The 27,827-nt window shown below is 30.4% G+C and overlaps 1 protein-coding gene across 7 annotated transcripts in view; it reads right to left on the bottom strand.

The window, feature by feature from the left end:
- LOC127279006 (uncharacterized) overlaps nucleotides 1-27,827 on the bottom strand; it is a 260,715-nt gene that overhangs the window by 87,423 nt on the left and 145,465 nt on the right. For all 7 annotated transcript variants that reach the window (XR_007842583.1, XM_051301055.1, XM_051301056.1 and 4 more), the window contains exon 5: nucleotides 6,640-6,750. Coding sequence is in view for 6 of the 7 variants with exons in the window: in XM_051301055.1 (XP_051157012.1) it covers nucleotides 6,640-6,750 (111 nt within the window). In the remaining variant the exon portion in view is untranslated. The remainder of the gene's footprint in view (nucleotides 1-6,639; nucleotides 6,751-27,827) is intronic.

The raw sequence follows: 27,827 nt of genomic DNA, 5'->3' as shown, positions 1-27,827 counted from the left end.
AGTATCATGGAAATTTTATCATTTATTACCTGGAAATCGTAGAAAAATCATTGAATTTCGAGAAGAGAAATTTGTAGAAACCCTGTCCAGGCTTAGTACTGGCAGCAGTAATGCAATAATCCTTTGTCATTTGTTAAATAAATAAATAAATGAATAAAAGCAGCAATAGCGCCTTGCGCCTAGCTATAAAGGCGATTTGGGAGGAAAGGGCACGCAATTAAAAATTTCAAACACAGCAACCGGCATGCAATTCAAACACAGAGAGGGACGGATCGGGACGCAATTCGAACAAAAAAGGATCATACCTGCAAAATCGCACGCAATTCGAAATCACCGATAGAAACTTACCGAAGTAACTTACATTTTAAGATGGAAGAAATATTTTCATTTTTGTTAAAACGCAAAAAGCATCTTAAACAATTAATAAGATACTTTACAAAATATCTTTTTTTAAGATGGAAGATACTATTTTTCCATATTACATCTTTTTGTAAGATACCAAATAAGTCACTTATTTTTGCAGTGTAATAGCAATAATTTGTATTTTGTCCAGTTAAAATCCTGAATCCAGAACTTGTCCCTCTTAATCTGAAATTTATCCAATCTGTGTAATTAATGAATCCGGAATCCACATTTAGTAGTTACGTATGATGGAACTGACTGAGGATTAAACGGAACTAATACCGAATTCACTGCTTACACGAACTGAACTATTTTCCGACTTAACTGCACTAATTCAGAATGACAAAAACTTAACCATTAACCGGACTGTTTCTAACAAATCTCGAATTAGATCAGAATCAGTTTGGAATCTTAACCAGAGTAATTATTGCGGTAATAATACACCATCATAAGAATTATTGTCTCTCATTTTATTCGTCTATTAATGAATCAATGGTTTATTTCCTTTTGGATAATGAAATCCCTCACTTTTAACATTACTTCCACAAAGTACAATATTTTTTAACAAAAAAAAAAGTTTTAAATCTCACAGGTTGAAGTCTAAAGATATCAATGATGACAGTATTGCGAAATGCAAATGAAAATTCATTTGACATTCAATTTTATTATCTAGCACTTGAGAATAAAAATATGTAAAACGATAAAAAATATCGACACACACTATCAGATGAAAGATAATGTATTCACGTCGTCGTCCATGTAAATCGGCAAAGTATATATAATATTATAGAGAATTGTTGAGGAGGAAATCGAAGAACGAGCGCGCACACGTAAAATAGGATGTTTGGGAAAATAATATGAAAGTGAATTGAAGCGTATCTTTTACGGAAATCTGTTGGAAATAAGGGAGGCTAGGCTTATATTTCGTTGCAATCATAATAAAGCGGAGAACCTCCCTTGGGCTTCGACTTGCCTCGAACCATTTCGCGGCGTCTCTCGTATTCATTACAAATAATAGGCTATCTACGTTTACGCTCGCTACACGAAATGCGCGCATCTTGAAGCGCAAGTCCCATCGCGTTAAAGGAAGTTACGTCCTTGTAAGCCCACGTCCAAGGTGGCATTAACCCTCTCTCGCCTTCACTTTCCAACTTTCAGACTTGTGAGAATTGAAACGCGTCACGCTGAAAGCAGACAACTTTATCGACCTCCAAAAGCTCTCGAAACACCTTCAAAAGGATTCCTTTTTAAATATAATATATAAAAATAATCAAATTTAAGATATTCCCAATTAAAAACGAATTATTGTTAGAGAATCTAATAATTATGACTGCACTGAATAGTAGAAATCCTTTTTACTTGTCCGCAATTTACCATAATTCTTTGTAGGATTTTAAATGGACTTGTATTACTTTCATACATCATTTTTCTGAACATCGACACTTTCAGAAGGTCAGAATACTTCCTCGATTGTTCTTTTGACCCCGTAGATTTTCTAGAGATGGTTTTATCCAAATATCCCTTTTCCCCAGGATTCAGTAAAAAAAAAAAAATCGGTGACCTAAGCAGGTTTCGGAGTCGTTTCACGACTTTTACCATTGCATAGTTTGAGTTATCGCCTGTGGGGAAAAAAGTCTGATATAGGACAAACGTATCTTTTTTTCCTTATAAGATCATTTCTTTTTCACCGATAACCAATTACTTATTTTTATATGTTAAAAAATTTATTATTTTCTATTGATCTAAATAAGGTACAAATTTAATTAATTTATTTATTTTTAAAAAGGAACAGTACCGAAAATTATAATTTCAATTTTGTGATGGATTCTAATAGAAAAAATACGAATTACAGTCCGAAAAAAAGTTTTTTCTGGCCTGGGGGCTCTGACTATGTTTACTATATGTTTTGTAGGTAGCTGAAACGGAATCTGAAGTCTATTTTACCTCATAACTTAAGGATTTTTACATAACCTTAAAAAGATTTCTTAGCCGCATAAAAATAAAAAAAATCTCGCCTTGAGGCAGACCATATTTATTGTAGCCGCTAAAATGAATCCAAAATCTTTTTTACCCCATCGCGTCTAATTTTGAACATAATCTCAAAAATTCTTCGCAGTAACCCTAAACAAATAATACTTGCCTGAGGGCAGACAATGTTTACTATATGTTTTTGGAGTTGCTGAATCCGAATCTGAAGTCCATTTTACCCCATCAGGTTAGAGTATTGACATTACCTCAAAAAGTGATTTCAGCCGCATAAAATTAATTCTTGTCAGAGAACAGAACATGTTTACCTTATGTTTTTAAAGTAGCTGAAACCAAACCCATAGTCCATTTAACCCCATTAAGTCAGATTTTTGACATAACCTTAAAAAGTCCTCACAAGAAAACAAGAAACAAAAAATAATTCAAGCCTGGGGGGTTAGAACATGTTTTTTTTGAGGTTATATAAAAATGCTGACATGATGGAGTAAAATGAACTTCAAATTCTGCGTTTCAGAGACCCCAAAAGCATATAACGCAGTACAACAAACAGGCTAGAAAATTTTTTTTCTATATAATATTGTTTTTCACACGTAAGTTTTTCAAAATTTTAAATGTTGAAGCTTCGTGGATTAGGGGTTCAAATAAAAAACCTTGATGTTCAAGTTTTTTTTTAATATACATAAGAAACCATTTGAGTCATTTCTGGGGTGATTATCCGGTCATCCACGTACATAAAAATCTTCGATCTATCCAAGGCTAATGAGAAAAACATTTTCTACTTTAGTGATAAAAAACAGATCAGTTCATAAAACTGTTATTGCTATACATAGATATAATAAAAAAAACCTGCCGACGTTAATTAAAGCTTTCTCGTTACTGACAAAAACTTGACAAATATATCTGACAAGCAAAATGGGATAGTTAGTTTGTTAAGCAAATTAAAAAAATACTAACGCTAGAATAACTAGCGGTATATAGATGTAATTTTTTTTTCACAAATCAAAAAAAAATATGAACTTATATAAAAACATGTCATCAGTCAAATCTATTAAACAAGATTTACAATAATTTTTCGATAAACTTAAAGAAGATTCTTGATGTAGAATTTACAAATCGTTTCCAGTTAAAACTACTATTTTAAGTAGTAGATTTTACTATACTCAAAGTAGTACAATAGTCTTTAAGAACATTTTTGTTGTAGAATTAACAAATACTTTGTGATTAAAACTACTACTTTAAGTAGTAATTTTTTACTATTTTAATTAATTCAATAAGCTTGAAAAACGTTTTTGATGTAAAATTTACAAATTGTTTCCAATTAAAACTACTACTTTCAGTAGTAGCTTTTACTACTTAAAGTGGTTCAATAGGCTTTAAGAACATTTATGTCGTAGAATTAAAAAATCCTTTTCAATCAAAACTATCACTTTAAGTAGTAGATTTTACTGCACTATGCAATTAAACAACTTATAATATAATTAAAAGATGAAAAATTTACAAGTCAAAACTTAAAAAGGATAGTTATAGCAACTAATAAAAGTAGTAAAAATGACTACTTTAAATATTTAAATTACCAATTGGACAAGCAGAAAGTAGTCTTCGAGTAGTTTGCAGACTGTCGTAGCGAGCGTGTGTGGTTAGTCGGTTAAGGTATCGGATAGCGAGCGTTAGGGTCGAGGGTTCAATTCCCGTCGGTTAGAAATTTTCTCTGTTAGGGCATAAAATAAGCGTCAGTATAGGAGAGAGGATGAAAAAGACAATTCTACTGATAATAAACAATTATAAGTAATAAATAATTTTATTTATCTAGTTTAAGTAGTAAAATCTACTACTTAAAGTAGTAGTTTCAGTTGCAAAAGATTTATTAATTCTACAAAAAAATGTTCTTAAAGCATATTGAACCACTTTCAGTAGTATAGTTTACTACTTAAAGTAGTAGTTTCAATTGCAAAAGATTTATTAAATGTACCAAAAAAATGTTCTTAAAGCCTATTGAACCACTTTCAGTAGTAAAATCTACTATACTTATATCTTGAGTTGTTTTAACATTTTTAAATTGAGTTAATACAATCACAAAATGCCATTCTACCAATTTAATTTTTAATTGGTTTAACTATTTTTATATAGTTAATAGAACCGTTTAAATTCAGTTGAGGACCTATTGTACTACTCAGAGTAGTTAAAAAGTAGTAAAACCTACTAGTTTTTTTTCATTGTAACAAAATTAAATTCCATTTAATATGAAATTATCAATTTTTACGAGAACCATGTTTTATTATTATCTTTGCCTTCAATAAATTATATTCTTTTTATAATCGTTTCGTTATTTTTTGGAACTGTATGTATATTACAATTTTTTGATATTTTTGAAGTGTTTTCGAAAAAATTCTTTATGTAGGGTAAAAATACTTTTGAACTTCTATTATATAAAAAATTCTTTTTGGGCATTTGAACAGTTAATTTAACGGCACATATTCATCTTTTTATGTATTTGTTGACAAATTCACTTGAATATAATATTGTTATTGAGTAAACGATTTTTTATAAAATTTATATTTTCTTTATGGAATTTTTTATGTGAATGTTTTACTGCTCTTGTCTGTAAGGTTATAAATAATAAATTATAATTTTTGAATTGAAAAATGTGAAAATTATGATTTACAATTTAATAAACCCCCTAAAAAGTAGATTTTTTATACCAGTTAGATATTAAAGTTCTGTAAATTGCAGTCTACTATCATAACTGTTGAAAACGTTTAGAATTTCATTTAGTTTGTCTTTGGGAATGCAAATAATAATGTTATCCACATAAAAAAATGGGTTTAAATGATAATTTTGTAAATCAAATCTAATTAAACTTCAAAAATGATACGCATATATGAGTTGAGAAATGAAATAAAGGTATACAAGTTTTGATATTTGTTCTTTAAATTCAAATAATAATTCAAGTTTAATTTGCCAAATCCGTACTGTGAGGATAAAGTGAGATTAATTTAACAGACACGTCCGGTATGACTGACCAGAGGCAAAAGTAAACATAATACACAGATGAGCTTGTCGAGTCTGTTCTGTTCCACTGTGTTATATTTAGCAAATAAAGAATACGACAACCGAGTCGAGATAAACTCGGAGATTCCATACCAAGAAATAAGTATTATGAGTAATATGCTTATATGTAGTGAATATAATAAGAACCATGGCAAAAGTGTCAGACTAACAAAGTTAAGTGACAAGTGAAAAAAATTTTAAATTATGATAGAGAATAAACATCATTACATTACTGGAGTTTGCGTCTATGTAGTAAAAAATTGTTTGTTTGTGACTTGTATACTTGAGTAATAGAATTAAAGATGATATTTTTTATGAAAAATAGAATATGTCAGGCAAAACTATTATACAAACTCTCTAAATCTGAATAAGTGAAATTTCACTTATAATGTTTCAAAAGTCTTCCACGTAGAAAAATAAGTGTATATGCACTTGAAAATAAGTAATTTTCACTCAAAAATAAGTGAAGTTTCACTTATTTTTAAGTGCATATACACTTATTTTTCTACGTGGAAGACTTTTGAAACATTATAAGTGAAATTCCACTTATTCAGATTTAGAGAGAACAATAGAAACTTTTAGTAGATACTTGCAGTCTGGTATTAATTATTATTTTTAGAGTGATTGATTGACTTTTTAGTCAATCTGTAACAACAATGAAAATTACGGAACTGTAATAAAAATTTAATAAACATACAACCGTAGTTTTATGCATTAACATCAGAAAATGTTGACGTAACAAATTTTTCGTAATTGAAGATTCAAATATCAAGACTGGATAGCTTCAAATGGTGAAATTCTTTTAGTTATTTAGCTAAATTCTTTTTAATGAAAAAGGAATGAGAACAATTTTCCTAGTAGAAAAAAATGTTATCACTTTGCAATCAAGAGACCACAACAATGGCTATAAAAATCAAAGTTTATTCTTTACTCTAATCACAATGACTTATATATTATTTAAATATACCTTCACTAAATCGTATTATCTGTCTTTGTATATAGTCTAGTTATAAGCTTGCACAATAAAGTTCTCTCTTAAGATAAGAATGCTAATTTTATTAGTCTAGTTTATCCTTTTCATTCATCTGATCTTTAAAACACTTTTTATGCTAATAATTCAGTCTTTAAAACCATTTTTTTTAAAACTGAAAATATACTACATCTAATTCGTTAGAATATCTATAGAAATTTTTTCACGCCTACCTTATTCACTTGTTTTTGAAGTTTTGTGATTGTAGCTCGATCATGTTGAGCAATTACTCGTTCTGCTTGCAAGGCATGTTCTAATTCTTGTACTCGAAGTTCCAAGCATTCCTAATAAACAGAAATAATTATATTATTTATTATATAATTATTATAATAATAAATTTCATTTATTTAAATATGTTTGTCATAAAATGTTTATTAAATTTTATGAGAAACGTTGAAATTTGTATTTGTAAATACAGATATAGGATAAGCAATTTCCTACAGCTAAATGACCAGAGTATTTCTCTTGAAACCACACCGGCAATTGCTCTAGTTTGTAAAGGCGGTGAGCGGATTTAGCAGAATCCACTTCAGAAATTCTATTTGATTACGGTTCCGGACAAAGCCGATTTATCAGAGCGTTTAATAAAGGCAAATGCGACAGCAGGAATTCGCTATCTATATTGTATATAGTCAAAGACTGTACACTAGTTACAAGTTAGCCTCTCGTATACATCAGTTATGCATTTATTATCTAGGTATATCCTAAAGTGCGTGTTTATTGTATGGAGTTTGTAATCATGGTCTAATCAACAAGCATGACACTTCATTGTTGAATTTTGAACTAATGAGCTCCCCAGCTTGATTACCAGAACGTTTATGGTAATCCTACTTAACACCTATGTGAATTCACTGTGTTTATTTTACATAATGTGAATCATTTTGAACATTCTGTTTTGAACAAAATTTTTCCTTATGGGTTGAAAAAAGTAGAGGAGAAGGTTCGGTTGTGGACACCATTTAAAAATCTGCTAAAAGTATGAAAAAATGAATTAAAATCACCTCATATATGGAAAAAGGGAACAATTTATTTATTTCAAAAACCTTCAAAGGCAAAACAACAACGGAATTTATTTTTTAGGTTATTTACAATGTTTGTATTGTCAGTAGCAGGTACGCATTTTGGCACACTTCAAATGGTCTGGCCGATCACATTCAACTGGCATTTGATAGAGTTTGCGGCTGTCAATTTACGTGGTAGGAACTCCAAACAAAGAATGCAAAAGTCCACGTTCTCATCAGATGGCGAAGACTCCTTTACCTTAGCGCGTTTAGCTGATGTTTTGACTGAAGTTGATCACAACCGAACGAAGTATATCGTTATTTAGATATATATTTTTTTCTGTCTGCGTCTCTCGATCAGTCAGCTGTTGAATATTCCTTATCAGTTTTGTCAGTTTTTCCACGTAAATGAATTGCGCGCGTGTGTCTCCTAAAGACCCGATTTCCAGTGTTGTTATCTGAGTAATCGTCCAGGGAAAAAGATGGAGCAATGGGGTTGAGAGGAAGAAGAATAGCACATCCCTCTCACAGATAAGGGATCAATTAGTCAGTCGATACCGGATTTCTACTTGAAAAGTCGCATTTCTGGAAATCTCATATTTTTCCAAAAAATCATGTTTCTCGCTTTAATTGTATCTAATTTAGTGTTATTTTAATAATCTTTTTTGGTCACTATTACACCGGTGATTTCTTTGGTCAGAATTTCCATTTGGTTTACAGCGTAAGTTTAAACATAAATTGAGTGTTCACAGAAAAATAAAAGGCATTAAAATAAGCTGCAACGCTTATTATTTTAATCCAATTTTGCTTATTTTAATACCTTATAATTTTCTGTGTTCTAATAATGTGGACGGTGCACGTTTATTTTTATTAATAATCGATTAAGATATTCTTCTATTATATAACAATATCGTTGCTAAATTAATAATTTTTGTTCATCATTTTAACTTTTCAATAACAATTCTGTTTGTCAATCAAACAAATTCAAAAAGTCTCAATAACAATTTTTTTAGTTTCAGCAAAAAATCAAATTATTAGTTCTGTATTGACAATCGGAAATTGTTGAGTGGACTGAATTTTTAGTAGCCATAACAATTCTTTTTTCTCCGTTCATTCAGTTTTAAAAATGATTGTTGTGATAATAATAATTTTAGATATAAAAGACAATATATTTTAGTTTTCAAATAATAATAAATTATTTTTTAATTAATCACGGTGAAGAAACGTAGATTATAGAGTGAATAACAAATGCAATATCGATTTAGAAAAAAAAGGATCTTAATTCGATTTGTGCGTTCCACACGAAGCCACTTTATCAATTATCCAGTTGACAAAAAATATTAACGATAACTGGATAGCAGGGAAAAAAAGAGGTGTGAAGAATTCCATTTCGTTGGTTTTCTCTTTTTGGGTGCGTTCGCAACAAACAATAGCCACGCCACCACACGCGACGTTCAAACGTGTGTACGGCGCGGGGGTTCTGGAGCAGTAAAACGTGGTTTTAGGGAGAAAGGGAGAATTGCAAGTACGTGCCTTGGCATACAAATCCGCCCTTTCTATATAGCTGAAGTCCTCAAACCTGCTTCTGGCGCCTTTAGCCACCCACCCACACCATCTCTCTCTCTCTCGCACATTGCCCCAAATCTAATGGATTGCGCTGATACTCACGGTCAAAATCGCGTCTCCTGCACTGAACGGCACTTGAACAGAGCGCGCGCTTATTATTATTCGGAACGAAGCATTCCAGTAAATATTTCCGTTAATCTCAAGTACCATGGGTTCCTTTAAGTTATGCTTTTCACCTTCATATTAGAATAATCAAAAGGCACTTTAGCGAATATATTTTCAATACCAACGTTCTTTAATTTCGATCATATTCGCCATACCAAATATAATTTAAGTTCCAGGTTTTTTCTTTCTTATGGTAAACAAAAAAAATTCAAGTATAGGTATATTTATTTGGTTTTGAAATAAATATTTTTCCATTAAAAAATCTTTAGACAATGAAACAATTTATTGAATGAATCAAGCTCAAGTTATTTAGATATAATACAATATGCATGCAGGAGTCTAGGTGTTTATTAATGAAGGTTTATGGAAAGGGGTATATAGTAGAATTACTAGAGGAACGTCCAGAACGTCGTTTAGGCAACGGCCCAACTCGATGAGCCCTCTCTATATGCAGAGATTCCGTTAAATTGCAAACGTCCGTTTTCCAGAGAGGGAGAGACCCAAGGGCAAGGGATAGGGGTGAAGATTTGTCGCTCTGGCCTAATTAGGCTCTGCCTTAATATCCGGAACACGTATAGGCATCTCCCTATGAGACTCGACTCTCTCGTTAACCCCATCGTGCTCCCTCCCCCCCCCTCTCTCTCTCTCTCTCTTCTTGTCATTATTTGTGTCCCTTCACTTTCTCACGACTTTGCATAGAACAAAAACAAAAATCAGTGAACTTTTTTTTTTTTTAATATCTCTGGAAAAACGTAAATGAAGTGGATAAAAATTAAATGAAGGCAGGTCATTCTTGCGTTAAGGAAGTCAACTTTAAAAGTTAGTAGATGGGACGTCACTAAATTACAGGAAAAGAGAAAAAATAAATGAACTCGCTTATAGTAATTTCCATCTGACGGTAATGCGCCTTAAGTGCTTTTCGTCAGATGTTATAAAAAACGTTAATCAACGCATTTTCCTCAATTTATTTTTCTTTGGTCTTGAAGAGTGGATTTTAAAAATTTAATTCTGTCCCTTTTTCATAAAATCTGAAACAAGTAGCTTTACTTACGTATATTTATAAAACTCTCATTAAAAAATTGATGTACCATTTCAAAAAGGACCCCCCCTCTATTCATAATATTGACTGCGAATTCAGAGGGTGAATATGATTTTTGATTAAGAGTATTCTTTATCGTTCTTTCTCAAAAGAAAAATATTAATAAAATATATAAAAGTATGTGAAATAATTTAAATTTAAATGAGTTTAAGTAAATATTCGAGTTTCATAATATTTAGATATTTCATGAAATAGTATGAATTTTTTCGAAACTGAAATGTCTATTGAAATTAAGGTACACATGACTGAGAAGAAGGTAATTATTCATAATGAAAACGTAGGTAGTTTTATTATTTGGTTCCTCATTTTCGAGATTTTTTGTCTCGGAAAAACTTTGACTTTGTTTATATGAAAAAAAAAATTATAAAAATGTTAATTTCGAAAAAAATAATTACTATTTTAACTGTTTTAAACATCATGAAAAAAAATGCAAAAAATTTTTATGAAATGCAGTGAAGTTTATTACAAAATTTTATTACAATTTACATCACTCAGGCACGTAAATTTTTATTTGATAGATGTATACAAAGTTCCATGCTACGTTTTGTATGAGAATACTATTGAAATTTTTATATTACGAATCATTATTCAAAAGCGAAATCATTATTTTGTTGTCTCTGAAATTCGTGAAACGCAATGTGTTTGCACAAAGCACACCCTTTCACATGAGAGAGAATATTTTCAGAAAACGCTTTTCACAGTTTGTAAAAGGACAACTGAGTCTGACAAGTACATCATATTTTATAATGAAAAATGAAGGTATACGTTGACTATACATCTTGTTATAGATTATAATATTATACTGCTTAATTTCTAAATTTATAATCAAATTAGAATGTTTTTTGTATTATACGCCGAAAATAATCTGAACTTTTTACTAAAAAATTGATTCTGTATTAATTCAAACAAAATATAACTTTAAAAAGCAATTTATGTTGAAGCATCACATGTTCAAGATTGTTTAAGCTTCTTAGAAAATTGCTCAAAACAAGCTGGTGAATCAATTCATCGAGAATTTCTAAAGTTTTGGGTGCGTTAAAGAATTAATATTGTTGATGATCCAACGTACATAATTCGATTTATAAAAGCATTTCTCTTCAAAACACAATTAAAAACATTTTCAATGATTGCAATGAGTTTACGAAACACTAATTTGTTAATTAAAACAATATTAATTCATAAAAATGTAAATGATGTTTTGTTTATAAAACAGTTTATTGTAACTGTAACATTCAATTTTACAATTAAACTAATGTAAAATATTCTCTTGTATTTTTACTTTTATACATTTTAATTTAAAAGAAAAAAAATAAATTTGACAGTAACTCGAGAAAAGGATCATCTACGATTTTGGTCATCGCGATTTTTAAAGCTCTAAATAAACAGGAATTAAATTGCCACTACTTGAATTTGTCACCATTTTTACAAAACCTAAATCTACTTGAAGCGAGGTGTGTTGTAAAATAAATAAATAAAATTGACATAAAATAGTTTATACTTCGTCAGTCTTACTGAAAATTAAAGATTTTCCATGAACAATAAATGCCCTTTGTTTTGACTTGAGAAGGAACATTTTAGTTGCTTTATAGATAGAAATATTAAATTATAATAAACTCGTGTACTATCTACTAAAATTGTCAATGGTAATTTACTCTAAATAGAAATAAGCTAAAGAGAAAAGATTTCCCTATGACGGTAAGTTTGTGTCCCTTGAAACCGTGGCTTTTATGTTTTGTAACAAAAGGGGTGAAATGTCGACGGTATAAGCTGCTCTGCTAAGCTTCTTGGATCTTGGGGGCTTCAGCAAACTCTAACTCACCTAAGGATCGAGCGTTCACGTAAAAGCGAATTATTCAAGAAATATGCACCAGTCGACTTTGCATATCGACTAGCCATCCGGAAAATGCATTTTACATTCACTCCTGAAAACTTTCACTAAATGCTCGAGAATTATAAAGACTCAAAGAAAATTACGTCATTACTAGGATAAGGTTTAGGGTTGAGAGCGCGACCATTCATCGATCCAAGCTCCAATATTTTCGATCAATTGACGCATTGTCAAAAATTGTCGGAGTGGTCTTCAATCTTTGTTCGTATTGTAACGAAGTCATTGTTACTTAGAGATATATTTGTTTCTGTCTGCGTTTTGCTTCTCTCGGTCATTCAGCTGTTAAATATTCCTTGTCAGCGTGTCATGAACCTGTGTTCTGGCAGTTTTTCCGCGTAAATGAATCGCGCATGTGTGTCTTCTAAAGGCCCAATTTTCAGTGTCGTTATCAGAGTTTCCATGTAGGTTGCAGCCAAAATCGTCCAGGGAAAAAGATGGACCAATGGGGTTGACGCTTTTATTTCACGCTTTTATTGTATCTAATCTGATGTTAATTTAACAAATCCATTTATATTCTATGTAAATTGTTGTTGTTGAGTTTATTAGTTGTTTTGTGGAGCAAATATCGTTCGTCGATTCAAGTCAACGTCATCAATTTGAGTCAAATTGGGCCCCACCAACCTTAGACATAATGAGAAAAAAATAAACAAACGAGAAAGGTAAATTACAGTAAGGTATTTGTAAAAGTGTTTCTAAATTTACAATTTAGTGATTTCATAAATATGTATCTTTTCAAAGTTAGTTATTTCTAATTGTGCAAAGATTTAAAATATAAATCAACTGTAATACAATCTAGATGTAATTTAATAAGAGTACATTTTTCTTCCATTTTTGCAAAAAGAGAAAAATTTGTAACATGGTCAGTTCTCACGATGGATTTTTTACGTATATGGACGTGGTGTGATAAATTTTCTCAATGCACGAGTAATGCTTCTGTTTAGCGAGCTCGTTGCAGTGTGCTTAAATAATCCTTTTGATATCAGAGAACAGATCGCAGCAATTCGAGCGTGATTTTTATCCTCAAGTCCATTAGTCTCGACTGTCCGACGATCGCACGCTATCCGTCTACTGAAAATGAATCTCGTTTCTCTGGAATGTATCACGTACCAATATGTATACAACATATAAAGAAATTCATAAGTGCAAGAGCAGTAAATGAGAATTTTTACAGACTGTCATATATTAAAGCTTGTCGTACATTCTTAGCTTCTTTTAATTGCTTAAGATGATTCCAAAGTTAATACAGGTATTATAATCCTTGAACTAAAAATTTAGTTTAGTCTCAAGTAACAAGGTTGCAACAAAATGGAAGTGAGAAAATTAATTCTAGAATTTCCTTCTTATTTTAATTTCAAAGAATAAAAATAAGTAAATTAACCACATAATCTTATATAAACGTAGTTAATTAACAAAATTAATTTTTTGAAATCTAACTGAAAAGGAATTAAATAAAATTGAAAAAAATTTATTTCCTATTTCTTTTTGGTTTCAAAAATCTCCCTGAAGATTATACATCGGAATTCCAGTTTCCGGCGAAAAAGCAAACGCATTCCGCTGAGAACGGAAGAGCTACCTCGAGATTCCGTCGGAATTTTAGTAATAATTTTCACTGAAATTCGGTAGGGTTTCTGACGAAAATAGATAGAATTAAGAAATCAATACAACTGAAGAGGACCCAAACAAGGGTCAAAATTTTTAAACTTAAAAACATCTATCCATTTTACTGTAATATTAATTAATACATAAATAGAAAATAAATATATATTAAAATTTGTTTCAGTCTCATGGAGAAATGACGAACTGCTAGAGCATTATTCTTTGAGAAATCAATAAACGTTGTATTTCACCCTGAAAGTGTACGCCTGCTTTAAAGAGAAATAATGCGCGGCTGCGTAGCGACCGACCTCATTTAAAGAGTCGTTTTTACAACGCCTGATCCAAAAGCGCGAGAACTGATGTACATTCTTCTATCGTCGCAAACGTCTCTTTGCTTGGAATGATTTACATAGCAATATACTAACGCCTTGGCGAATACAAAAACCGCTTTGATTTATCCGCACACTTTTGCCAAGTACTGGACTTTTGCCAGACCGGAAGGTCCACCTCACCAGAAATCATGGCCATATTTCAACCTCATATTCTTCCTCCTCTCCCTTTATTCTACTTCAATTTCTTTCTTATCTGAGCCTTCCCTACGCCGTGCGTCTCCAAGTAAATTTGCATAAACTAGTCTGCGGTTTGTGAAATCGATTTATATATTTTCATGGTCCGCTGAATAACACTTCCACTTATCTTCGATAATCATAAGCGACTTGCCTCAGATGAAAAACAACTTTTCATAAAATATTTTTGTAAACTTATATTTGATTGGTTGTCAGTGCCCTTAAAAAAATCTCCAAGTAACAAGTTTCAGTCAAATGTGATTGCATTTAAAAAAAAAATCGTCTGCCATACTCGATCTGCCATTATAATTTTTGAAAACGTCTATCAGATTCTCATTCAATGACTTAGAAAACCCTTATGTATTAAATGACATGAATAAAGTAGAATTTAAGTCATTGATAAGACTGTCACATATTCATAACTAAAATGATAAATAAATATTATTGATAATTAATTAATAATGACTAATCCGTTAATTTTGTCACATCGTAACGTTTTTTTATACTTCATTTATTTAACATTGCAGCTGCATTACTGTAACAAGCTTATTTTTTACTAATACACGGAAAAAAATAATTCGCGAAACTTTCGTAAACTAGTTTTTCACTTTTGGACGATCCCAAAATTTGGAAATCTTTCATTAAATTTTTCTAAGATTTCACGAATGTTCATCACTTTCTTCATGACGATCAATGTCTGCGCACGCGCACAAAAAAAAGTTTGTGGAATCTTGAAAAAATGTTAATGAAAGATTTCCAAACTTTGGGCCCGTCCAAAGGTGAAGAACTAGTTTACAAAAGTTTTACTCTCTAAATTTGAATCAGCTAAAATCCGCTGATTGGCAGCGAATAGTCGCTGTTTGAAAAAGCTATAAGTATGTAGCTGCGAATCAGCGACTAACAACTATTTCAATCAGCGGAATACTCCATTTTAAAAATAAATTTATCTTCCGACGAAAATGACCGACGTTCGCCAATTCGTGTTTCGCTATTTTATTAGCTGTATCCGCTGATTTGCAGTGAAAACTTTATTCGCTGATTCAAACAGTGAAATTTTAGCTAATTCAAATTTAGAGAGTACGAACTATTTTTTTTCGTGACAAAAATCTTGACACTAAGTATTTTATAAAATCAATAATACATTTGCAGCAACCCAGTGACTTTTCTAACAAATTCTGTATTTCCAAAAAATGCCAAATGAGGTGGAAAAAATTTAGGATCACATATGCCAAGAGAATTCAGTTCAGATTTTGGTACCAGCGCATCGTCATCACATACGAATTTTCTAAGTTTCCAAGTATACTATTACTCTATCCAAATTCATATTCGTTTGGATTTAGAAGAATTTCTATTACTATACGTAAAAGAAGAAGTCCTCCATCAACAGTTTGGTAGAAAACCATTCAAGTTCTCGAGAATTCAACTCTACTTTACTAAAATCTTCGGGGACCATTTTTACTCCTTTACTGGAAGAACTATAGTTTCTTTTAATTTGGGTTTCGTCAAGGTCAATTCCCTAACAGCAACGGTAATTTCAGAATATCCTATGGACGTTCGTTTCCGGAAATTTGGATATCTCTAGGATCTACTCAAGATATCTATGGATTTCCCTGATACATTCTATGGATATCCTATTTTCCGGTTATCCCTAGGACATCCGTAGGTTATCCTGAATATCCGGATGCTGTTAGGGTTGGATTCCGGACCTGATTACATCACTGAAACACTATTTTATCTAAATCTTTCCTAATTCCCCTAAATGGTAGTTAATCTCTACATTCCTTGTTTCAGTGGAATGCTTACAACTATCCAATTATTGATTGTAATTTTAATCCTTGGTCAAATCTTAATCCTTCAGGGAGCTTTGAGCCTTATGGGAGTGTTAATCCTTGGTCAAATCCTGATTCCTCAGCGAGCCTTGATCTTTATGCAAGTGGTCAAGTTTTGAGTTTTAACCAATAAGCCTGAAGTCATACGCGAGTTTTAAGTCATTATGGAGCCTTGAGCTTTGTTGTAGCTTTGACAAGATTTTTTAACTCATTGTTTAAGTTTTCATTACGATACAATTTTGAAAGTAAGATTTTTGGAGGTTTTGCCATTAATATTTTTTGTTCAGTAGGTGATAAACTACAAATATGCAAGATTAAAAAACATTGGACCGAAATTTTTTTTCAATGTATTTTGTGCAGGGTTCTTTGAACTATTATATTTCCGTGATATGTTTTCTTTTTCCATAAATAACAAATTAATTCACTCAATATGAATCAATTATTATAATTAATAAGATTTCTAATCTATTTGTCTATAATACGGCTCAGAGGTAAAGTTTTATCTATTTAGAATTTTTCAACGTCATCGAAATCATTTTCGACGGCACGATGTCACGTTCATTCACTTTGACCGAATGCAAAATCCCCCAAGGATGGTATAGTGAAGCTCGTAAAGATATGAAGGAAATTACATTCTCGCTGTTCTTTACGGCGTCTGGAGCTTCGGCATGTAAGGTTTTATATTCGAATTTTTATGTACGTATGCGCAAGCCTGCACTTTCAGCTTACCTACTTGGCCAGGAAGAATAGATTGAAAATGATATCAACTTCTTTATGTAACGTTTCGTTTTATAAAGAAGTTGTGGAAAGTTTTCTCTCTCAAACATTCTCGATGGAATTGATTTGCATGTGAAGAAAACAAAAGTGAGAGAATATATACATATATATGTTACGGGCAATGTGCGGGAGGCGGGCAATGTCCGAGAATGCCCGGGCATTGTCGACAATGCCCAAAATCAGTGGGCATTGTCGACATTGCCCACTTATTTTTAAAAACGTTTACAAAAGGTTGACAATGCCCGGTCATTGTTGACAATGCCCGGGCATTTTCGACATTGCCCACTAATTTTTGGGCAATGTTTTTAAAGTTTTTGAAAAAAGTTTTTTTATTATAAATAAGTAACATGTTATTAGAAAATAATGCCCGAAATATTTATTTTCACTGTCACTGTTAATAGGTCTAATTAATTTCTTGTTTCCGTTCACGGAAATTGTGTCGTATTTTTTTAAAAATCTGTAACTCCTCGAATCCTTTTTTTCGCATAACTTTAATTGGTCCACTTTTTTAATGTAACTTTCATATTCCTCACAAGACATGTAAGCACAATTGTCTGTCCGTTTTTTTGACAGCAAAATAATTTGTTGTACTAACAAAGCGTTGATCAAATAAATTTTTCTCACCTTAATTAATATTTTTGTAGAAATAATAAAATTAATTTATAATTAAGTACAAAATTTATTAAAACTTTTTTCTTTACAGTTATAAAACATTATTTTAGTACATTAAATATTAAAAATTAAGAATTACAGCCGAGTATCACAATGAAGTCTATACTTATGTTTGATATCGTAAAATGACGAAAAGTCCTCCTTTTGGGGCACACAAAATGATTGCAAATAAATCCATTGAATTGACTGCACAAATAAAAATTCTTCAGAATTTAGTAAACAGCGTTAAATTGATTATATTATTCAATTATTCAGTTTTAACAAGTGATGAAATATTTACTTATATTACAAATTATTTTTTATTAAAAAATTTTATGCATTTCAACATTGCCCAAAATGGACTGGGCATTGTCGACATTGCCCAGAAAACAGAATTTTATAAATAATTTTCGACATTGACCGAAAAAAACAGGGCAATGTCGACAATGCCCACTGATTTTGGGCATTGTCGACAATGCCCGGGCATTCTCGGACATTGCCCGCCTCCCGCACATTGCCCGTAACATATATAGTAGTATAAAGAAAGAATCAGAAAAGTGTTAGAGAATTGCACAAAGTGAAAAAAGCGAGAATTAAGAAGCGATAGGGAGAAGAAAAAAGAGAGTATACTAAAGATTAGAGTTTGCGAGAGGAGTAAAAGTCGACCCTCTTTGTTGTTCGTTGTGAGCCGGGGAGACATTTTAATTTACGTCCCCTTTCATTCTATCGGATCAAATTCCATGCTAGGAATTGAAGCTTTTAACTAAATTCATAACATCCTTATCTACAATTATGAACCAAGGACCTGAATCTAAAAAAAATTCCAAACCTATGAAATAAGATGTTGATTTTTTAAATTTATTGTTTGACTTTAAAACTGCATCAACTTCTGTTTTGCTTAACATTGTAATTGGATTGAATTCAATCAAATCGTTCATTATATTCTTTTAGTATAATTTTTAATCATCATATTTCAATTAATCAGTCAGTGGAAACGAAAGAAAAGCAGTTTTTTACGTATTTCCATATAGATCTTTTAAAATAACAATTTTCAATTATCAAAGTGTTAATAACGTTTACGTTTCGCGTCACTTCAGGCAGTAATAACATTGCGCTCTAGACTTATCGATAATGTAAGCACTTAAACAAAACTTTGAGTTTGAAACTTACGAGTGCAAAGAACGAAAGACAAACTCATTTTCGATATACAGAGGGAATTTATTCTCAGAAAATTTATTCTTAGGAGACAGTATGTTTTTTTATAATAGTTACTTCAGAAATTGACATTTCATTAAGTAATTTAAATTTAATAAAGAAGGTTAAAATTAATTATATAAGGTTACTTAATTAAGAACGGGATTTTAAGTGTTTGAAAACCTTTCTTTTCTTCTTTGTTCCGTGAAATAATGGAGTATGCCTTTTTTTTATTGCTGTCCGATGAGCTTTTATTTGATCTTCTAATAATTGTCATTTGCTTGCATTTATAATTCGATGTCAATTTATGAAGTGATATATTTTGCCACGTCTCAAACTTATTTATTTAATTACAATTTTTTTTTATTCATATAGAGTAATTTTTGAATTCATTTGAAGAATGTATCATATAACGTTGCAGTCATCATTTCAAATTTAGTATTAGCGTAGAATAGAGGTTTTTCTTAGCGTCACAACAAAGGTCTACAAATACTTTGTGATGAAAAGACCATCTCTGTTTCGAGGAAATTTTCCTGGATGAAAAAGGCGATCGAAATCATGAAGAAAATCAGTGAGTCAACATAAAATGTTTCTTATATGTATACATATTTTTAAACATAGAGAGTAAAATCCATCGAGTTTAATATAACGTCATGATTGAGTTTTTTCTTCATGTTTGTTGCTTAAATATTATTTTCACGGAAAATTAAAAGGCATTAAAATAAGCTGCAACGCTTATTATTTTAATCCAATTTTGCTTATTTTAATCCATTTTGGTATTGAAATAAGCAAAATTGGATTAAAATAATAAGCGTTGCAACTTATTTTAATGCCTTTTAATTTTCTGTGTTAATAAAAAGATGGATTTCATGTTCTGTGCTATCGAATTTTTTCTATATCGTTCGACTTTATAACCAGCATGGGATATCCCATTTTCATCTCGTGATATCCCACGGGACGGAAATTTGGATGTCCTGTGCGAGATACACTTGAGATATCCCTGGGATGTCACACGTGGAATTTATGCCTGCGCATGCGTAGGAAGCAAGCAGGTGATTGCGATTCAAGATGGCAGACAACGCCTTAAAGTGTTGATGTGTGTCAGCCAACACGTCGTTTATTTTCTTTAATTTTGAGTGATTTTCAGTCTAAATATGTAACATTATTTTGTATTGTGTTTTGGTTTTTGTAATAAATAACATAAAATTCATTGAAGTTTTTAATAATACAGTGTTTCTTTTTAGAAAACAATTTTACATATTTTCAATCTATGGCCAAGAATTTTTCTAAAGGAGAGACAATTTTAGGTTATGCGACAAGCCCTATTGAAAAACCCTGTACAAGATCTTGTACAAGAAAATGTACATGTTCAGCAGCTGAACCTGTACCTGTTCTGGTAAGAACATGTACAAGATCTTGTACAATATCCGCACCAGAATTTGGAACAAGTTCTTGTATTAAAACTTGTACAAGATCGTGTACAAAAAATATATTTAATATTTGTATACAAGAAAATGTACAAGAACATGTACATTTTCTCGTACAGGTTCATTTATGTCTTCATTTAGTAAAAATTAAAAACTTTAAAGGCTACGCAGTAGTTTTCTTAGGACTTTACAGCTGCGCAATAATTTTTGGCATCCTTAAGTAAAAGGTTTTAATAATTCTAAATTATTAAAATCTCAAATTTTTTTTTAATGAACTTGTACAAGAACATGTACAAGAAAATGTACATTTTCTTGTATACAAATAATAAATATATTTACTTGTACAAGATCTTGTACAAGTTCTCGTACAAGAACTTGTTCCAAATTCTGGTGCCGAAATTGTACAAGATCTTGTACATGTTCTTACCAGAACAGGCACAAGTTCAGCAGCTGAACATGTACATTTTCTTGTACAAGATCTTGTACAGGGTTTTTCAATAGGGACAAATGTTTTGTTTTATCAAAATCGTGCAGTATATTTTATAAATAAAAATTCTATTTGAGAAAATAATTTCAAAATAAAATGTGGTTTTTTGTGGAAAATTAACTTATATTTGTTGCAATAAATAAATTTTCATTGTTTTTTTATTTGTTGCAATAATTAAATTTCCATTGTTTAGCATATCCAGCGCGGGTAACCCACTTGGATATCCCTGGGATGTTTTTGATATCCCAAGGATGTCCCTGAAAAATCTCATATGTCATTGGGATATCCTTTTGTTATGTGGAAATTATTTCTATATTTAAAAATGATTGAGATCAATTAGAGATTATTTTTTTATAATCTCATCTAGCAAAATTTAATTGTTTTATTGTCGCGAACGAAATTCAGTTCCTAGAAATCTTACTGTCTCACACTTAATTAGAAAATATTAGCACATTCAAAAATTAATTAGTATTCATCTTCCTAGAGTGATTCTAAAATGTTACTCTTTTTTTAAAATTAATTACATTATTTATTTGGAATCTGAAAAATAAATAATTCTTAAAAATAATTATAGAAAATTATTACTATATCTCTCTACCTCCTAGTGCTTCTATTTATTAATTCCTAGCACCAAGAAGCTGAATATTTTACTTTTATTTACGAAATTATTTCTGCTCAAGAATGTCGTAATATGTAGTTGCAAGCTTGGCAAACGCATGAGTCGGGAATTCTTCTGTAAGAAGTTAATTCTATAATTATTTACATAGTTAATTAAAAATTACTTTTGGCACTTAAATAAATTCATAGTTCGTAATAAATTGACATATAAATGTTGCATTTTATCTTTTTACATGATTTATGTGCTTCCAAGATAAGAATCACTTAATAAAATTGAATTTAATTACTAATTTTTAATTTACAGAAGCTAATTATATTGTAAACTTACGTTAAAAAATTCTAAGGAATCGTTCTACAGGAGATATCACACGAGTTTTCGTAAAAGTTTCCACAAATGCTTCTGCAAAAAACTTAGATAACAATTTTTATTATCAAATATTTGACATTGTTAAAGCTAACTTTTGGTTTTCTTCAAATTAATAAATAGTTTAACGGTTTGTTAATATATTGTGAACCATTTCAATATATTGTTGATTTTGATATTTTTGCTAAAATTTGTAGAATCTTCTCACAGTAAAAACCTGGGCTCAAAATGATCCAACCAGCAGGATCATTTTGATCTGCAGCAAAAATGAGTTCAGTAAGTGACGCCACGTTCTATATCGTTTAGCATTGGCTCATTTTGAACCGCCCAGGTTTTTATTGTGGCTGTAGAATAAAATCTATGCATAGAATTTATATAGAGTTGCGATTCCGTAGAATCCTTTCACGTGGGAAAGAGAGATGAAAATTAAAGATGAAAATTCATTGAATGTCCAGTAATATCAATTGAATAAGTCCCTAGAAAAATGGGTAAATATCTAGATTAAAGTGGTTAACGAGCTTAAATTCCTGGTATTAATTTGAAGCATGCACTTTATCTTCCAATTTCCAGAAGTACTTTGTCGTTTATTTTCTTTCTTCGTGGGGGTTCTCGCGGTTGAGATTAGAATCCTTCCGTTAGGGTAACGATCCCCCCTTTTAACCGAAGGGATTAAACGGCAGATATACGTCGAAGCCCATTATCTTGTATTGTTCTCGTTTCATGTACTTTCAACTGTGTCCTTGACCGGATTAGCGTTAACTATCGCATTGCCTTGTTATGGGATCATTTGAAGAAGACGACAATAGGTATACAATATAAAAAATATAATTCCATAAAAAAATTTGTTACAGAACGGTTTCAATCGATTGTCTCCTATTAGCGCGAAGCCATTATTTATTTATTGTGGAAAATTATTATTTTCTTAGAAAATAGTAAGTGTTACTAAATGTCGCATATATATTTCTAATTCCGTCTGGTTTCTTTTTTTACATTTTGCTATAAACAAACGAAAAAATAAAAAAAACATTGGATGGAATACTATTATTGCCATTTTTGTGGAAATTTTTAAAGTATAATTTAAATACTACAACAATATTATTTGGAATTTGAGACTAATAATTTTTTTTCTGTGCTTTAAAATTTTATTTTTACAGTTAGCAATATACATACACCTTTTTCTATTCTTAAAAGCAAATCTTGTTTGCACTTTCGAAAAATATAACTAAAGCAATCCGATATTTGACGAGAGCCATAAACTCGCCATAGAACGTTGGAAATACTTTTACGATAACCTTTTGCTCTTGGGTATAGAGTCGCGTAGGTGAATAAATAAAAGAAACGCTTCTTCTTCTTTCTTGCGCCTTTGTCTGATATATATAGTCAACTATACATAGAAATTCTTGAATGTAATTTTTATTTTTGGAATTTTATTTTTAATTTTGTTACTAAAATATATGTACTAAATTGATTTTTACTTGTTAAATATAAAGTATTTTAATTCGTTTAATATGTTGTATGTATTTAAGATTGAGGAAATTCAGTCTTCTTACCGGTAAATAGAATTTACGAGCAGAGTTGTTGTCAATAATATTATTCTTATTATATACTTAAGTACGTTAAGAAAATTAATATTTTTATTAGAAAGTAATATAATTAACAATAATTTCAATAGTGAAAATGTTTTTATATTGTTTTCTTAACGTTTTCTTATTATAAAGCATTTTATATAAGCGCGCTTTTTTCGACCTATAAGAGAGTTGTCGCAGCGCAAGCGCAGTTGCGTTTTGGTAGGTCATTAACCACTCTGTTTATGTGTAATCATCCTTAAGTGAGATATTAATATAATTAAAATACTTTAATTTTAAATATGAAATTTAAAATTTAACTCTTTAATTCATTTGAAATAATATATATTTCACCTGCTTAACGTGTAAAACTTGCTTTAAATTTTGAGGTTATGTTTATGTGGAATCATCTAGCCGAATCGACTAGCGCCATAGATGGGTCTAGATGGAATTACAAGACAAGAGTGCCATCAAAAAACCAAAAGTGGCGCTAGTATATAGGTATCTATAGTTTTCCACAAGTAATTTCTACGCAAGGAGCTAAATCGCAGCTCCGATAAAAATGAAGGGAACAGTTGTTGTATGTATTAAAGTTCATCCTTATAAAGCGTATAACAGGTGAGGCGACGAAACTTTGCAACTTCACGCTTGCCTTGTTGATGTAAATATTTGAAACGCCTCTAGAACCCTGAAGACGAGACTGATGCGTCGTTAAACATTCAGTGTATAACGCGCTTTCAGTTGCCCCTAAAGTCAACAGCATCATATAAAAATATTCAAATATGTCATAAAAGAGTTTTTAAAGCAAATTTTTTATTTTCATATTTTTTTAGAGAGATAAATCAACCTCAGATAATTTAATAAAAAAAACAAAAAACTGAAAGAAAAACAAAAAATTCTTTTAATAAATTTACTCGCTCTTTTTAATACCTTTATTTTTGAAGAAAATATTTACAGTTTTTAATTTAAATAAATATAATTCAAAATAAATAAGTAATCTAGAACAAAAACCTTTTATAAATGCGAATTCCTTTTTTGATAAAATTTAAAAATTCTATATAAAATTAAAATTCTTGTTGTAAAAGTACGAAATATATCCCAAGTTTTTTGTACTGATAAATACCCAAGTAGAAATATCCGTAGCTCGCCGTAATTAAACACCGGCATGGTACTGATCCAATACTGGCTGTCGGTATTGACTTTCAGTACTGGCAGTGTACTGACTAATACACCGAATCAGTACTATGTCGGAGGTAAAAAAATATTAAAACCAGTACTGGCAGTACACTGTCATTCACACCGAATCAGTACTATGTCGGTGATAAAAAACATTAAATGAAAAAGTCTTTAAATTATTCCAATAGGTAGAAAACGATGATTTTTTTTTTTAAAAAATGTATATTAATTTCTTTCGAATACTTTCCCTCAAAATTTTGGATGTAATTGTAATGTATTATTATATACCTATATAAAATATATTTATGTTTTTTTAGTTATTTTAGTACTCATTGAAATATGTGCATTAAGTTATTTATCATGCATACAATAACAATAAGTTGAGAATTTTTTTCTAATAGTTTTAAAAATAAAGCAAATGTAATTTTTTCACTGTAATTTTTAAATATTATTAATAATTAAATATTAAATTTAAAAAATTTTTTACCATTCATATTTTACAGTCGTCTTTTATTAACTTATTTTTAATTATGTAATTCATCAATCATTTTTGTCTGTTTTAATATTATTTACGGTAAAAATAATTTATTAAAAATATTTAACTGAAATTGATATCCAGTTTTATTTCATTAAATCTTTGTAAAAATTGAAAAAATTTTGTGAGTTTAAAAAATTTAAGAATAAATTCATTTTATTTTCGTGATCAATAGATAATACAAACTTTGAAATCAAAACTTTTGTATTAGGTGAACTACTTCAAGTCAGCACTTCAAGCCAGCGCGGCTGTGCGGTATCCGTATCTGACTTGCGTTCTAAGGGTTTAGGGTTCGATCCCCCATGCGTGCGAGATTTTTCGTTCTTAGTTTTAAGTGTTATAAGTACAATATTTGTTCATGTGTAATATCAATTATTAAATAATTATTAAATTAAGTATAAGTGCAAAATAAAAAAAATTAAATATTATGAATTTAAAAAAATAAAAAAATTTACAACACAAATTATTTTTTGTAAAATAATTTATTAAAAATAAAATAATTTAATTAATATAAATGATAATTATTATTTTAATTATTTATTGTTAATAATATTTTATATATTCTAAATAACATTAACTATTATTGGCTTCACATTACCTGTTCGTGGTAAAAATGGGAGTAATAAGCTAATAAGGATGAAATTTGCATTGGAAAGCGTGTTTTAGCATTTTGTAAAAAAGTGAGATTTTAAGTCCGGATGAGTACTTTGCCACGAGGGGCTGTTCACTCTCGAATACCCGATTTGTAATGTAGAGAATATACTAGGTATCTTCCGAATATTCATCAATTAACATAAGAAAATGTAAATCTCTTGATTCTGAATATATTGTATTTTAATTGGAGATTACCGACGATTATTGAAAAGGACGTTCGAATTTGTCGAATACTATGCGAATCCAAACGAATCTCGTCGATTCCAGTAAAATTCTAAATCATGCAGTAAGAATTGTTGCGAGTCACGAATGGTTACGGAGACATACGAGTGAATTCGGCGGCGAATTATACAATTAATCTATTTTTCTTGCAATCTTACTCTTGCAAGTAATTACTTTAAATAAAATTAAAGCACTATTTCCCTTAATTTCAAAATAGGAATTACAAAAATGACTAGCAATCCTTAAAAATCTTTAATGAATTCTCAAATATTGTTCAATTGGATTTTCAGTGAACAGCCCCTCGCTTTGCCAGTATTATACCAGTATTATTCTAGTACTACGTTAGTACTGGTGAGCGGGACAAAATCAGTACTGGACAGCGTTACCAGCCAGGGTTGGTCCACTACTGGCCCAGTACGGCAGTCAGTACTATTATACTGACTGGCAGTGTTGGGTCAGTACTATGCCAGTGGCACATTTCTACTTGGGTACAACTAAAAATTTTAGGAGAAAGCTAAAGTTATAAATATTGTTTAAAAAAAATTTTTTAAATTGTAAGAAATTATTTTCCAACAAAATTATTAGTGATTAAAGTACGACATACGACAAAATTAATTAAAAAATAAAATACTTTTTATTACAAAATTTAATTATATTTTTCAATTGTCAAATAAATCTAGTTTGATGGATTAAAAATTGGAACTCAATAATAATACTTTATATATATATATATGGGACGTTCCGCGTCAACCGGATCAGTGCTCTGTACATAATTGTATGGGACCAATTGAAACGTTTAAGGTCTTAAAATGTTCATCTCGAAGTACTTTAACATTTAAAATATGGCCTTTTTAAAAATCCAAAATGGCGGCCGAATTATGACACATTATATGGCTGAAATGTAGAAAATCTATAATTAAAACATTATTTAAGAAGCAAAAAATGTTCGAATTGGCATTAAATTGATCATCAACAGTGCTAGGGGTTTACAGAATCAAAAAATGCTGACACTTTTCAAAATTTTCAAAAATACAAAATGGCAGATCCAAAATGGAGGAATAGTTTTAAAAATATGACTCAATTTACTCGAAACTTAGGACCCGGGGGTTTTTGGGGTCGCTGATTACAAATCTGAACTCAGTTTTCAAAAATACAAAATGGCGGATCCAATATGGCGGACTGTTTTTTGAAAAAATTACCCAATTCACTCGAAACTTGTGACTCGGGGGTTTTTGGGGTCGCTCTTTACAAATATGAACTCAGTTTTCCAAAGTACGTTCTATAAACATTAATTTTTTATCAATCTCTCTACCTTTTAAGAATTAGGACTGTATGAACATGTGTCTTTTAAAATTAGCATTACGTAATATTATTTTCTCCACTAAAATACGTACTTGTTATGATATTTTACACGCAATAAACTTGAAGCAGTCATTTTGATATTTTATTGAATTTTGTAGATATTTTTCCAAAATTTAAGGCGGAATGCTTTTTAACCTAGTTGAGATTTTTGTTGATTAAACATACACCTTATTTTGTTTGTAATTCTGCAAACTTCCTTAAATTAATTTGAATTCGAGAATTTTGATGCTTAAGCAGTTCATTAAGAAATTTTAGATGTAATAAAAATATTTTCTAAATAACCTGTTTCTGACCATTTATTCTTATATTTGCCAATTATTCTACTACATATATCGTTTTTATAATACTCGGTAATTAAGTTCACCATACTCTCAACGAAATTTTTGCCCTTTTGGAAGTAGAAACCCCCAAAAGTACTTTTTTAATTTTTAAAAACAAAAACAATTTTTCAATGAGGTCTTGGAAATTTGAAAATTATTTTTCGTAAATCACATATCTACACTATGTTCATATTTGTAAACAGCGACCCCAAAAACCCCCGACTCACAAGTTTCGAGTGAATTGGGTAATTTTTTCAAAAACAGTCCGCCATATTGGATCCGCCATTTTGTATTTTTGA

The sequence above is a fragment of the Leptopilina boulardi genome, unplaced genomic scaffold, assembly GCF_019393585.1.
Source record: "Leptopilina boulardi isolate dan_hultmark-lab unplaced genomic scaffold, ZJU_Lbou_2.1 LbouV2_213, whole genome shotgun sequence".
Classification (NCBI taxonomy): Eukaryota; Metazoa; Arthropoda; class Insecta; order Hymenoptera; family Figitidae; genus Leptopilina; species Leptopilina boulardi.
Note: the sequence above shows the minus strand (reverse complement) of the source record. Positions and strands in the feature narration are given on the sequence as shown.